Below are 15,181 nucleotides of genomic sequence, written 5' to 3' on the forward strand. Positions count from 1 at the left end.
TGATAATGATAAGTTTTCGAAGTATTGAACCCACGCAGAAATTTCAGCAAAGACATAGGGTTGAATCAAATCTCATTTTCATTAAGAAACAACATTGTTTATCTTGCCAAAACCAAAGCATAAATACAAACGCCTCAGTGGTTCCTAATTATGTGGGACTCCCATTTAGAGTGAGAGAGCAAATCTATCCATCCATTTCACAACTTCCCCATGCAATGATTCTATCACCCTCTCCCTTGCTTCCCTTTCCACTTGCAGAGCTGATACCTTCGTGTGCTCATCCTCTAGTCTCTGCCCATGGCTAGCAGCTAGGTTTAGCTTTTCTTTATACTGGTTAATGATTGTCAACATATTCTCTTCCGTCTTACTCAGTTGTTCGGTCAAACTTATCTTCGACCTTTGACAAGCCTTCAATTTATCCTCTAATATCATATTTTCCACCCTTGACTCATCCCTTTCGGCCCTTTAAAGCTTGAGCTCGTTGTTGCTGCCCCATAGAGCCCCTCGGAACTTGTTTCTGCCCCATTCTTCTTTTCGGGCTCTCTTTGTTTTCCACTCTAACGCTTTGGCCATAGTTATGTTGACATCCCTTAGCTCGTCACACTCTTTCCTAACCCTGGTGACTATCGTCTTTAGCTTTTCCTTGACCACTCTTGTTCTTTCAAGCTCTACTTTCAAGGCTTGCACTTCTTCACTCTCCTCAGGGACTTCAATTTCTTCCCCCACTTGGACTTTTTAGCTTCGGGAGCCAAGTTATCCCTTGCGTCCGAGCCCTCAACCATTTATGATAGTCGCCGATGACACCGTTGCTGCTTCCTATAAGCTCCTTATCTTTTCTTTCCATTGTATTCCACGCTTTTCGAATTCTCTGAAGCATTTTTGCATTGCCTTCACTGAAACCTCGTGCGACGAAAGGTGTGATGATCTCTTCCGGCAGTGCCCTTCTCATAGGGTAGCCTAGTTGTCTTATGGCCAGTATGGGATTATAATTAATACAACCCCTTGTTCCCATCAAGGGAACGTTTGGGAATCCTCCACACGAGCACAAAACTCCAGCCCCTCCTTCCTTCTATCGGAGAAACCAACTAACGGATGCTCCTATCATACCTGCCAAGAGTTCCTCCCAATTTACTTTTCCCTTTTTGGCACACATGCGATGATCTTGTAGAGGAGAGACGGGTCTACCTTCATGAAGAAAAATATGGGAGACCAACCATACATAAAGAGCGGGGGTACAACAGACAATTCTCGCACTGCTCTTTTCGCATCTCAAGTCGAATGTGTCATATGCATCAGCCAAAACAGCAATGACCGAGCTTTCCTTGTTGTGGTGATAAGCAAGAAAAACGTCGATCACTGCTAAATCCACTAGCCCATCTACATTTGGAAAGAGTACAATCCCAAACACCAACAGTGCTAATATATCAATGGATGAAGTCCACTCTCCTTGATCTGCCAAAGTTTCGGCCCTTTCCTCCAAGCGTTGCCTTAGTATCCCTACCACCCCATTCCTATTTTGCTTCAGTCGATCTAACTCTTATGTCGAGATCTTGACCACTTTTGCTACTCTTGCCATGGAGTGCTAGAATCCGTAAAACAGATATGGCTTCCTTCTTCCTAACGGGCATCCCAAGATCCCTTCAAACTCTTTTATGGTTGGAAACAACTGAAAGTCCCTAAATGTGAAGCATCTGAGCGACTGGTCGTAATAGTGAGCGAGGGATGTGATGGCTTCAACGGACACTTCTATCATGGCCAAATCCCAGATTTTCCTATATGCCTTGCGGAAGGCTTGACATTGAACTTGATCCATCCGCTATCCTAGCTTTCGCAAGCTGGCTAGTTCTAGGCTATTGACTTTGACATGATATAACCTTTTTTTAAAAGAGGGCGCTTGGTTTGACCCCATGTTTGCAAGAATGAAAATTATGATGATCAATACTTCAACACCCTATCATGGAGGAGGTATGATGAAAGCATCAGGGAATGTTTATGCTATGCGTGACAAAATGCATTTATCTACAAACACAAGAGTCTGAAAGATCATCCCTTCTTACCCATAATGCATTGGGTATCATGGTTCATTCACAGTCATTACCATGGTGCCCAATGCATGCAATTAAGAAGGCGATGCAGACCTTCTGGCTTCCCGTGACAAAGATGATGAGACAAATGCGATGCATGAGAGCATGTGGTTGGTAGCAAAAAGAGAAACATACTAGACGAACGAGCATGATAACACAATCAATTAATGCCGAAATGACATAGCAACATGGCAAACATAGAAATGACACACACAATCACGATGTCATAAAAAATATGCATGGACAGATCAAGGAAACAACACAATGTGTTTGTTCTGTGTCCTTAAATTAGGAACCTAATGGAAAGAGCTAAAGGTTTGCTATTTGGTGACAACTTTCAAAGGTGGTCGCGCATAACTTTCAAAGGTTTCTAGAGATATCATCCTCTTTGATATCAAACATTGTGGTGGTAGAGACTACCAGTGACAACGTATCATCAAAGAGAAAAAACTCTAAATGAGGCTTCACTATCATCAAGTGAGTCGGAGACCCAACATGTCCACAAATCAACCTCCACTTCCTATGTCTCCATGGACCCAGGTATAGGGCCCAATGTAGAAGCAAATATGATATGAAGTTTTATGAAGTTTTGATGATGTCAAAGATAAGTGCTTCTCACGTTTGATCCAAGTCAAGAATCCAGAAATCCAAGATAATTGATGAACTTAGTTCCTAGAATCTAAGGAAGAGTTTCTTAATTGATGATGCACAGGTTTGGCCAAAGGATATTTTTCAAAAAGTTTTGAGATTTCATAAATATGATATTTACTCTCTGGTAATCGATTACCAGAGGCTGTAATCGATTACCAGTCGCCAAAATAATTTCTGAAATGCTCTTACAAAATTTGAATTTAAATTTTAAGCCTGTAATCGATTACACAAGGCTTGTAATCGACTACCAGAAGTTTTAAACGTTTTGTAATAGCCTTTAGAAATTTGAATTCAAATTTTAAAGCCTATAATCGATTACCAGACATGAAAATTCAAATTTCAAATCTGAAGAGTCACAACTCTTCAGAAACTAACTATGTAATCGATTACCACATTTATGTAATCTGTTACCAATAAGCAATTTTCAAAAATAACTCCCAAGAGTCACAACTGTTCAAGAAGTTTTTGAATGACCATCAAAGGCCTATAAATAGGTGACTTGGGATAAGAAATTCCTTAGAATTTTCCTGAACAAATTGTCTTATCCTCTCAATACCAAATTGTCTTATAACTCTCAAAAAGAATTCCTTGGCCAAAACTCTTGCAAATTCAATAAGGAATCTTGAGTGATCTTCAATTATAATTTCTTTCTCTTAAAGAGAGAATTCTTCTTCTTCTTTTTCTTATTCAAAGAAATTGATTAAGGGACCGAGGGTCTCTTAAGTTGTAAGGATTTTTGAACGCAAGAGAAGGGTTGTCCCTGTGTGGTTCAAACTTTATAAAAGACATTTTACAAGATAGTGGAAATCTCAAGCGAGTTGCTTGGGGATTGGACGTAGGCACAGGGCGTGACCGAACCAGTATAAAAATTGAGTTTGCATTCTCTCTTCTCTTAAACTTATGTTATTTATTATTGTTTATATTTTGCTTTAAATAAGTTTGTTTTTGAATTGTTCTTAGCATAATTCATAATAAGGTTTGGATTGTTAATCAAAAAGAGAGTTAAATTTTAATTGGGGGATAGCTTGTGTATCTTAATTCAACCCCCCTTCTTAAGATAACTAAGGCCACTTGTATAACACCCAATAACTCACTGTGTGTGCAAAGGTGTAGGTGCCATGTGTGCATAGAATAAACAAATATTTCTAAATATGCATGTGACAGCTAAACAGCCACGCCAAATACCAAAGCACAGAAAAAGAATTATATGAACATAAGAACACAAAAGAAAGAAAGGGAATAAAAATGAAGAAAAGGTCACGATAAATATTGCACACAGATTAAATGGCTTAACTCTCTAACAAAATGTCCCTAGCGAAGTCGCCAATTGTCACAACCTACCCTTCGGCAGGAGGGCGTGGCGAGATTCAAGGGTGCGTCTTCCAAAAAGAAAATGTGTGGGAGTCGCCACCAACGTTTATTCGAGGAAAACATTAGAAAAACCAAAAAGGGATCTGAGAATTTTAAAGAAAAAGGGTTCGGGAGTTGTTTACGTGTGGGGAAGGTATTAGCACCCCACGCGTCCTTCACAAAGGATGACATTCTTTAATCGAGTGTGCAAAAAAACGTGACTTCAATATTATTTATTTTCCCTTTTTATGTTTCTTTACTTTTTGGGGTCAACAAGGGTGTTGCCCTTACTCCTACGTATCCTCAAGTGTGATGAGGAACTCAGACCTACATAATTCTTTAAAAACAAGAAAGTTGTGAGTCGAGTTGATTTTAAACTTTTTAAAAGGTTCATTTTAACCAACAAAAATAAAAGAGATCGTTAAGGCGTTGGACCTTGAACGGATTCAGGCAACTTTTATGGACAAAAACTCAATTATATGTTGATTTTATCTTGGTTTCCCTTATTTACTTTCAATCTTATTAAAAGACGGTTTGTGATGTAAATGATCGGTCAAAACTCACTTTATAAGAAGAAAAGAGATTACTGATGGTAGAAGAATGAGATGAAGATGTGCAAAGCAACAAATAGAACCCCTAAGAGTGCATAGATTGTATCCAAGTCCTTAAAATAAATACTAACTGAATGGTGAACGAAGAACACCGAACGATGAACGATGTAAAAGTCGATTACGGTGGCAATTCGGTAGCGCCTCAGCCTCATTTTTCTCTTCTTTCTTCTTCTTCTCTTCAAATTTCATTGAATCATTTCAATGTTTGAAAGCTGAACCCTTTCTTCAGCCCCCTCACGCCTATTTATAGGAAATGAGGGGACTTGGTGGATCTGCAGCTCGCCGAAGCGATTTGTTGCTTCCACCTGAAGTAACCTTGCTCGCCCAAGCGAGCTGGTTACTTCACCCCTAAGCTATTTGGGGGACCAAACGTGCCAGAGGCTAGCCTGGGCAAGCCAGGGGTCAGAAAAGCTTTAAAATGATCCTTTTACCCTCCATTTTGGGTATTTTTCACATTCTTTACCGAAACATTGAATAATCTTTCGTCTTGCGTGGCAACTGGTGTTGAACAACTCAATTCGGCTAGCGAGAATCAAAATGTTAGAGAATAATAGTCCCCAGGCGAAATTAGGGTCTGACACGATAGTTGAAACAAAAAGTGTAACACCCTTTGATATTGTAAAGGTAAATATCACTAAAAGAGGGTTGAATTGTGATGTTTAAAAATTTCTTAAACCTTTTCAAAGACCAAAACTGTCGTCTAATAGAGCTTTGAAAGTAGATAATGTGATTTTCAAAAGTAGGTGCAATCAGACAAAATCTAAAAAAATTGTAAAAAATTATTCAAAACAAAATCAAATCCAAACTCATGGTCAATTAAAGCAATTGAGATAAGAATATAAGACAAAGAGTTTTATATTAGTTTTTTTTCAACCACTGAGACTATATTTAGTTTTGGCAACCCACCAAGTTTCACTAACTTTAACAAAGTTACAACTATTCTTCACGACCACTTTTGGCTCTTATAAATCTAAGCTTCTCCTTAAGCTTAAAATACACCTAGTATTTTTTTGTTCTGCCAAGCCACCACTAGCTCTAAACAAATCAAAAGATTTTTTGATATTGGTTTGCACGGACTAGTTCTTAACGTCTCAAAGACGATTACATAAACAAAGTATTCAGTCTTTTCTCTCAAGATATACAAAGTGTTTTGAGAGCTTTACAACTTTTAAATTTTACAGAGAAAGAGCTTGGATAAGAGGGGACAACATATTTGAATTCTTAGTGTGTTAGTTCGTAACTTGACTCTTCAAAATTTCTCATATTTGTAGGCTATGCTCAATAAGTGTCTATTGTCTCTAGACGACTTCCATTTCTTTGTTGAAGGCTTGCATCTTAATAAGTGTTCGTTGGGACATTTAATGTTTGCATTAAATGCACTTCCTCTTTATGCTAAAACGCCACTCTCTAGCTTTCTTGAAGCACACTTCAACGGAAGTCAATATGCCTTTTTTCCGTAACAGGTCTATCACATCATGTGTAGCAAGCACGTCTTTTAAGATGTTGAAATTTTAAAAAGTTGATTGTTCTCATACTTCTTTGGACTTCGACAAATCCTAGAAAGAATGTTTCTAAGACATTTCTTGCAAAACAAACTTCATACACATAGTATTAAATAAAGTCTTACATGTTTTGTCAGAACTTAACATATGTCTGCCTACGTCTGATTTATCAGACATAGACACATTGTGTTTGTCTGATTGCATATAAAATGCAACTTTTAACCTCTGTAATTATTTGTATCTAATCAAAATTATAAAGGGTCCTGACTCGTCTTATGACTCAATAGTTACAACATAAAAATTCATAATAATGCCTTTTATTTAACTAATGATAAAAAATTGAATATCCAAATTTATAAATAAAAATCATTTTTCTTTTCTTTTTAAAGTGAAAAGTAATCACAACTCATTATTAAAAATATGCAAGTAAGAAATTAAGTGAACCATTAAAACATTCTTTAATAAAAAAGGAACATATAAATAATTATTCTAAATTTGCCACATGTGAATATAAATCGTCATAATATTTTGATACTAAAGATATAAATCATGTTAACCATCATGGTTTGCCAAAGTAAATATGTATTGCCCAATGGTAAGAGTAACAATATTTCAAAAATGATAGTTAAGAAACCTAGTACATACAAAATACTAAATCCTAGTATACCGATATAAAAATGCACAAAAAGGGAGACTAGAAATCAAAGCAATCACCTATATATACCCTAAGTTGTACCCCACCCAACTATATCTAAGACATGTCCTTAGAAGGATCCTCCTCTTGGAAGGTGTAGTCTCACGATTTGAACGAAGTGCCACCCTGGTAATAAGAATCAACACTTAGTTGACGGATCAAAAGGTGAAATAGGTATGACACTCTTCGGTGAAGGATAATCATATAGTTGGACATTCGAATCAACTTTTGCATCAGGAAATGTATAGCTAGATGAAGTAGAAAAGGGTAAGTCTAGAACATGAATGTAATCGGAGGTGAGTGCACACGTCAGGATCAATGGCATTTCCACACAAACAGACTGTGCAAAAGAGCTATCGATGGCTGGCATAAAGGTAAAGTGGAATGTACCCTAGAAACCATCTTCCTTGAGACCCCATCGGCAGCAAACTGTAGTTAGAAGGATAAACCAAAAGTTAGCACCGAGGATGTGACAAGGAAATTTTTAGTCAAATGGAAGGGTCCAGCTGAAGAGGATACTACATGGGTAAATGAAGATGTGCTGAGAAGTCAATTTCCATTTTTCAGCCTTGAGGACTAGGCTGTAGCTGATGGGGAGGGCAGTGATAGGGCGCTGTCTAATAGACCTGAATTAGTGGGAAAATATAGGCGTGCTACTCAGTGGAAAGTATATACTAGAAGAAACAAAAGTGGGGTCAAGGGTAGAAAGGGAAAAATTAGTTGGTGAGGTGGACAAGGGACCCATGTGATGCGGTTATGAGGTATTAGAGGGAGAGCATGTTGTAGGGGGGACATATTTTTTGGAAAATCCATCTGAGAAATAGTAACAGAAAAGAAGCATTAGCTCTGGGGGTACTCTCGCTATTCAAGCAGGGTGTTAACATCAAATCGTGAATAATACTATACATCATACTTACATACAATTTTCTGTTGTTGATCTCTTTAATTCTCTGTTGTTGTGTTTTTTTTTTTCTGCTGTTCCTTTCAACTGGTCCGACCTACCGAATATATTGACGAGGAGGAGCTAGGGTGGTTCTGTTCCATGACTACGAGAATGAACGAGAGGGTTGACGCATTAGAGGGATGGATGTTAATGCTGGAGGAATCGTTCTGACTGAGGATGGAGGAGTTCCAAAAGGTGATGATGGAGGAATTTTCTAGAATACGTAACCCACCAATTTCAGAAGGGATTTCATCAACGTCAGCGGATGAGAACTCTGAATTCAGAATGGCTGTCAAGAAGGTGGAACTTCCATCTTTTGATGGTGGTGACCCGGTTGGATGGATCACAAGAGCTGAGACCTACTTTGAGATACATGGCTCTTCGGAGGATGTGAAGATCCGTTTGGCAAAGATATGTATGGGAGGAGCTACCATCCATTAGTTTAACTTATTGAAAGAAACAGAGGATAATCTGACATGGGGTAAATTGAAGAAAATGATGGTTGATCGTTATGGAGGCCAAAGGTGTGATAATCCTTTTGAAGAGTTGAAAGACTTGCACTAGGAGGGAGAAGTGGAAGAGTACATATCTGAATTCGAATTCCTTTCTTCTCAAGTGAATTGTTTGCCAGAGGAACAATATTTGGGATATTTTGTTGGAGGTCTCAAACCAAAAATTCGGGTAAGGGTCAGAACCCTAAATCCTCAAAACCGGCTTCAAGCCATGAAAATGGCGCGAGATATTGAGGTGGAGATAAGGGGTTTTCGTTTGCAGAGGCTGAGTGATTTTGGAAGAAGATGGAGAAAGGAAAGAGATGCGTCGTATTATTTGTATGAAAGGGGGAGAACAGGATCAGGTTTTAAGTAGGGTCAAAGGAGTGGATTCAGGTCAACTTACAACCCAGGCTCAAATCGCAGCAGCAGTGTTACGGGGCCTGTTTCTCCAAAACAATATGCCCAGTCTAGGAGTAAATCTCACCTAGGAGGCAATTCGAACTCTCCGAACTCCATGAGAGGTTCGAGCTTTTACCACCGTGCCAACTTGGGTCGTGTTGGAATTGGGAGATCTTGATGTGATCTTGGAAGCAGTGTGGATGAGACGATTTGGCAAAGTCGCCTTTGATTGGAAGGGCATGATTTTGAGTTTCCCTTGGCAAGGGAAAATGGAGAACTACAAGTTTGTTGGAAGCTGGTGAAATAGAATCTGATATGACTCCTCGTGGTGAATTGAAGGCGCAGGAACAGCAGGATTTAAACCACATGCTAGCAGATTATAAGGAAGTTTTTAAAGAACCAGAAGGATTACCACCAAAGAGGGACAATGTTCATTCCATAGAGTTGCATCAAGGGGCTTCTCCCGTCAATGTGAGACTGTATAAATACCCTTTTCATCACAAAATTGAGATAGAGAATCAGGTGAACTCTATGTTGGAGCAGGGCATTATTAGGTGCAGCTCAAGTCCTTTCTCTAGCCCTGTCATATTAGTTAAGAAGAAAGATAGTGTGTGGAGGATGTGTGTGGACTATCGGGAACTTAATAAAATAACCATACCGGATAAATTTCTCATTCCGATGGTAGAGGAGTTGTTGGATGAGCTCCATGGTGCCAAATACTTCTCAATGATCGATTTGAAATCGGGCTACCATCAAATAAGGGTAAAGGAGGAGGATGTGCACAAGACCGCTTTCCGGACACATGAAAGGCATTATGAATTTTTAGTCATGCCATTTGGTTTGACAAATGCCCCGGCAACATTCCAAGCAACTATGAACCAAATCTTTAAGCCCTTTTTGAGAAGGTTTGTTCTAGTATTTTTTGATGATATATTGGTATATAGTAAAGAGTGGGGTGAACATATGCAGCATTTAAGGCAAATCTTAGAGGTGTTCCAAGAAAAGAGATTTGTAGCCAATAAGAAGAAATGTGTTTTCGGTGATACTCAAGTGGAATATCTTGGCCATATTATTTTGAAGAAGGGTGTAGCAGTAGATCCGGCTAAGGTAAAGAGTGTGGTAGATTGGCCAATTCCTCAAAGTGTGAAGAGAGCTAAGGGTTTTTTGGGGTTAACATGATACTATAGAAAATTTGTCAAGGACTATAGGAAAATAGCCAAGCCTTTGACCGAACTCACAAAAAAAGAAGGATTTAAGTGGGGGCAGGAAGCTTTGCATGCCTTTGATGAACTAAAAAGGGTGATGACAACTTCTCCGGTTTTGGCTCTATCGGATTTTACTCAACCTTTTGAGATTGAGTGTGATGCTTCGGGAAGAGGAGTTGGGGCTGTTTTGGTTCAGAAGAAAAGACCGATTGCTTATTTCAGCAAGGCCTTATCTGAAGGAAATTTAGCAAAGTCAGCATATAAGAAAGAGTTAATGGCCTTAGTGTTATCGATGCAGCATTGGAGATCGTATCTGTTGGGAAGGAAGTTTGTTGTTTATTTAGATCAAAAGAGCCTTAAATATCTGTTGCAACAGAGAATTACTACAGCTGATCAACAAAATTGGCTAGCCAAGTTGTTAGGCTACCAATTTGAGGTAGTGTATAAGCCCGGTTTGGAGAATAAAGCGGTTGATTCCTTATCAAGGCTGCATGGAGATAGTGAATTGAGGAGCCTTACCACTTTTCCGATTTGGTTGCAGCTAGCAGAGGTTCAAAAGGAAGTAAGAGAAAATGAAGAATTAAAAAGAATCATTAAAGAGTTGTCACAAGACCCAAATGTTCATCCGAAATTCAATTTGCAAAAAGGGAACTTGTTTTACCATAACAGGTTGGTGCTAGCTACAAACTCAGTGTATATTCCTCTGTTATTGCAAGAGTTTCACTCATCTCCAACAGGGGGGCACTCGGGATATCTCAGAACTTATCAAAGAATAGCTGGGAACTTGTATTGGGTTGGGATGAAGAGATCTATACAAGACTTTGTGCGAAGCTGTGACACTTGCCAGTGGCAAAAATATGTTGCGATGTCCCCCGCGGGACTACTGCAACCATTGCCAATTCCGAACCAAATTTGGGAAGACATCTCCCTAGATTTCATCACCAGTCTTCCTAAATCTAAGGGGTTTGAAGCACTTTTTGTTGTTGTGGACAGATTATCAAAGTATAGACACTTCATACCCCTCAAGCACCCTTATACAGCCAAGAAAATAGTCGAGGTGTTTACCAAAGAGATTGTCCAATTACATGGAGTGCCACAATCCATTGTTAGTGACCGAGATCCTCTATTTGTTAGTTTGTTTTGGAAGGAACTATTTTGGCTACAAGGAACAGTTTTGAAGATGAGTTCCTCTTATCACCCGGAAACGGATGGCCAAACCGAAGTGGTGAATAGATGTCTTGAGGCTTATTTGCATTGTTTTGCATCGGAGCAGCCCAAAAACTGGTCGTATTGGGTGTCTTGAGCTGAATTATGGTATAATACTTCCTACCATGTATCTATTGGAACTACACCTTTTGAGGTAGTTTACGGTCGAAAAACTCCCACCATAATTCGTTTTACACAAGGAGAAACAAGGGTTGAAGCTGTGGCTGTCGAGTTAGTAGACCGAGATGAAGCTTTGAGGCAACTTAAGCATCACTTGCTTAGGGCTCAACAATAGATGAACAAATATGCAGATAGAAAAAGGAGGGATTTGACCTTCGAGGTGGGAGAATGGGTCTTTTTGAAGTTGAGACCCCATCGGCAGCAAACTGTAGTTAGAAGGATAAACCAAAAGTTAGCACCGAGGTATTTTGGCCCTTATCCCATATTGGAAAGAGTTGGTGCAGTGTCTTATAGGATAAAGTTGCCCAAATCTGCAAGAATTCACTCTGTTTTCCATGTTTCTCAATTAAAAAAGGTTGTTGGTAGTTATATGGTGGAACCAGAACTCCCTACTGAATTAGGAGTTGAGGATGCGGATGTGGATGAGCCTGAAGCTATTTTGGCCACTAGAGATATCCGTGAAGTGGAGGATGTGACAAGGAAATTTTTAGTCAAATGGAAGGGTCCAGCTGAAGAGGATACTACATGGGTAAATGAAGATGTGTTGAGAAGTCAATTTCCCTTTTTCAGCCTTGAGGACAAGGCTGTAGCTAATGGGGAGGGCAATGATAGGGTGCTGTCTAATAGGCCTGAATTAGTGGGAAAATATAGGCCTGCTACTCAGTGGAAAGTATATACTAGAAGAAACAAAGTGGGGTCAAGGGTAAAAAGGGAAAAATTAGTTGGTGAGGTGGACAAAGGACCCATGTGATGCGGTTATGAGGTATTAGAGGGAGAGCATGTTGCAGGGGGGACATATTTTTTGGAAAATCCATCTGAGAAATAGTAACAGAAAAGGAGCATTAGCTCTGGGGGTACTCTCGCTATTCAAGCAGGGTGTTAACATCAAATCGTGAATAATACTATACACCATACTTACATACAATTTTTTGTTGTTGATCTCTTTAATTCTCTGTTGCTATGTTTTTTTTTCTGTTGTTCCTTTCAACCATCCTCATGACTGGAGTGAAGCAATCTATTGTCCCCAACTATAAGGAAAATGAAAAAGAGGAGTGAGATTCCTTCATTTTTTTTAAAGGTTGCATGCAAGAAAGAACTATTTTGATTCCACTTAGAGTAATAACCACCTTACAGTGGTTATGCATGTAAGAAACCAGAGGGTATCCTATTTTCTTCTTCTAGGATTCTTTTCACTTTTACATATGAGCCTCAAAGCCTTATGACCTTCTCGATCATAGATCTTACATATACTTCTATGGATGATGATTAGGAGTACATTTCCTACCTTGGTACTCTTGATCAACCATGGCTATGCTTCATATTCATCAAGGATGCCAAGCTGGCTACTTGAGTCTCTCGGCTCTATCGAGACCCTACAACCTAACACCTTATCAACCCTCGAGAATTGCATCCTACATATATACCTTGGGTACCTTCTATAGTCAACTCATTCACCTTAGCTTATTAGTCTTACGATAATTATCCCTTCTTCATCGAGAATTTCTTTATAAGGGTTTCTTCTTCTTAAATCTGACATGGTCCCTTTTTTCTACTACTTTTGTTCGTTCTCATTAGGGAGATTGCAATTGAAAATCATTTTAAGGACTATTCTCCTCATCACATTACCAGGGCAATATCTTTTATCATCCATTTGAGGCTTTTTCTCACCTTACTTTATAGTAATGTCATTACTCAAAGGGACTCGTACCTTCATCACCTTCCTCCTCTTTCACAACACTATGGCTCCTCAATTCTCACACATCTTCTAATATTTCATGTCATAAAATAATGTCAAATTTCAACATCCATAACACTAAGTCACCAAGTGACCAATCAATAACAAAGAGGGAATTCCTTCCCATAATTCAGAATATCATACATCGTATGGCATCGCATACCAAAACTCACTTAACAATTTACATGCAATACTCACACCATTAAGCCTTCAAAAGTGGACATCACAACTCAAGTATCAATCAATAAAATGTAATCTTTTTATTAAGTTTTATGTCAAGTCACATTAACTTTAGTTTGATAGTTATGTATTTTACTTCTTCCTCTCATAACTTGATTCCTCAATTTCTATTACATAAACTCCTCACTTGACTTCACCTACTAACTTGTTTTCTATTGTTTTATGTCCTCTTCTCTAAATCTTTGAGATGTCATTATATCTTTTAAGTGATTTATATTTAAGTTTTATGTGAAATTATAGTTCCTAATCTTTCTTAATTTATCCTATGAACTTTCCATAGTGTATATAACCCAATGGATGATTCTATATCACTTAAACCTCCCAATAGAATCTTAAGGAAATTAAACAAAGTAACTTACCTAGTCTATAATTTTATTCCCTCTCAAGATTAATAATGTTCCCAAAAGGTGTCAACTCATTATTTTGACCTCTAATCCTCTCCTGACTTTAGGGGTAAGTCATATTATCAATTGAGTACTTTATTTTCATCATTTTTCTCACCTTTATGCCATAAAACTCACTATGTCAAGTAAGAAATAAAAATAAGATAGCAAACTTAATTTTCCATAATCAGCCCTTAACATTTTCATACATTTTCAAGGACCACATTTAATACATAGAAAATGCAAATAAACATTATAGTAACAATGGCCAAAATTAGCTTCAATACAACACAAGGTCAGCCTTGAGGGGTGGCAAGGGGGTGCAATCATTTAGAGCCCATGGTCGAAGAGGGATCCAAAAAAGCTAGAAAAATTTAATATAAAAAGAAAAAAGTTTTAATTTTTTTTTTTTTGGTATTGATACTTCAACTTCATATTCTTGGATTGCCTAAAACTTTTCTTGATTTATCAATTTTTAACTTATCCAAGCAGTAACAAAAAAATTGATTTCTATATAAAAAAAAAGTAAATTGCTATCAACATGTAATATTTAGTATTTGTGTATTTATAAGTATAAGAATATTTTATATGTTATACAATATACTATTGTGGAATATTTATTTATATTTTAGAATACTTATATATTAGGGATATTTTTTTATAAGCAAGAGGAAATTTATTAATAACGAGTACACATTAAGGAGCCTTATTTATCATTTTGCCTTGGACCCATAAAAAGTCAGGACCGGACCTGATCCAACATGCCAAAAAGTTCATAATTAAACTGAAACTTGCAAGTTTCTTTGCACACATATAGGGCATCATATTAGGTACATTTTAATCATTAAAAATTGTCATTGTGAGGGATGTGGGCTTCTTTGTAGTGAGTGAAGTGGGGTGATTTTTCATGACTTATGAGGATGTGGGTATCCCTTGATCGTACTCTCCTTCTTGTTCTTCTTTCTTCCTTCTTTCTTTAATTCTTTCTCTCTTCTCACTTTCTAAGGCTGTGTTCTATGTAGTGAGTAGGGTGGGGTGATTTTTAATGACTTTTGAGGGATGTGAGCTTCTATTAGGCCTCTTGGGCTCTTTCACTTTCTTTCTAACTATGGTCCACCAAACTTTCATAATACAACTAACATCCAATAATCTATAGAGTACTCATAAAACAAGCATAGAGGCATATTCATTTATTCATCTCATTATATTATTATTATTATTATTATTATTATTATTATTATTATTATTATTATTACATTAAGTCACAGATGTGGCAACAAAAGAAGGTGCCTTGGTTTTTTCATTGGGAAATTGTTCCCTTTTTCATATGGAGTTGTACGTGGTTCGATTATGCGATCAAATATATGCTAGCAATGTTCGCTTAAATATGTTGAGATTGTTAAATTTTTGTATTTGGTATGAGTATTTTAAAAATTACTCTAGAGAATATAGTATTCCTGGTATTCTGTTTTTAATTAAGGGTGTCTTCGATGGAAAGAAAACA

At 37.8% G+C, this 15,181-nt stretch overlaps 1 protein-coding gene across 1 annotated transcript; it reads right to left on the bottom strand.

Moving 5' to 3' along the window:
• Positions 1 to 709: 709 nt before the first annotated feature.
• On the bottom strand, positions 710 to 1,813 carry LOC102668114 (uncharacterized). Its single transcript, XM_006603261.1, has 3 exons — positions 1,623 to 1,813; positions 1,108 to 1,511; positions 710 to 957 (listed from the first exon to the last, which is right to left on the bottom strand). Exons 1-3 carry the CDS (start codon positions 1,811 to 1,813, stop codon positions 710 to 712), a joined length of 843 nt encoding a protein of 280 aa, XP_006603324.1.
• Between the last annotated feature and the right edge of the window lie 13,368 nt (positions 1,814 to 15,181).

Source organism: Glycine max, chromosome 18 (assembly GCF_000004515.6).
Source record: "Glycine max cultivar Williams 82 chromosome 18, Glycine_max_v4.0, whole genome shotgun sequence".
Classification (NCBI taxonomy): domain Eukaryota; kingdom Viridiplantae; phylum Streptophyta; class Magnoliopsida; order Fabales; family Fabaceae; genus Glycine; species Glycine max.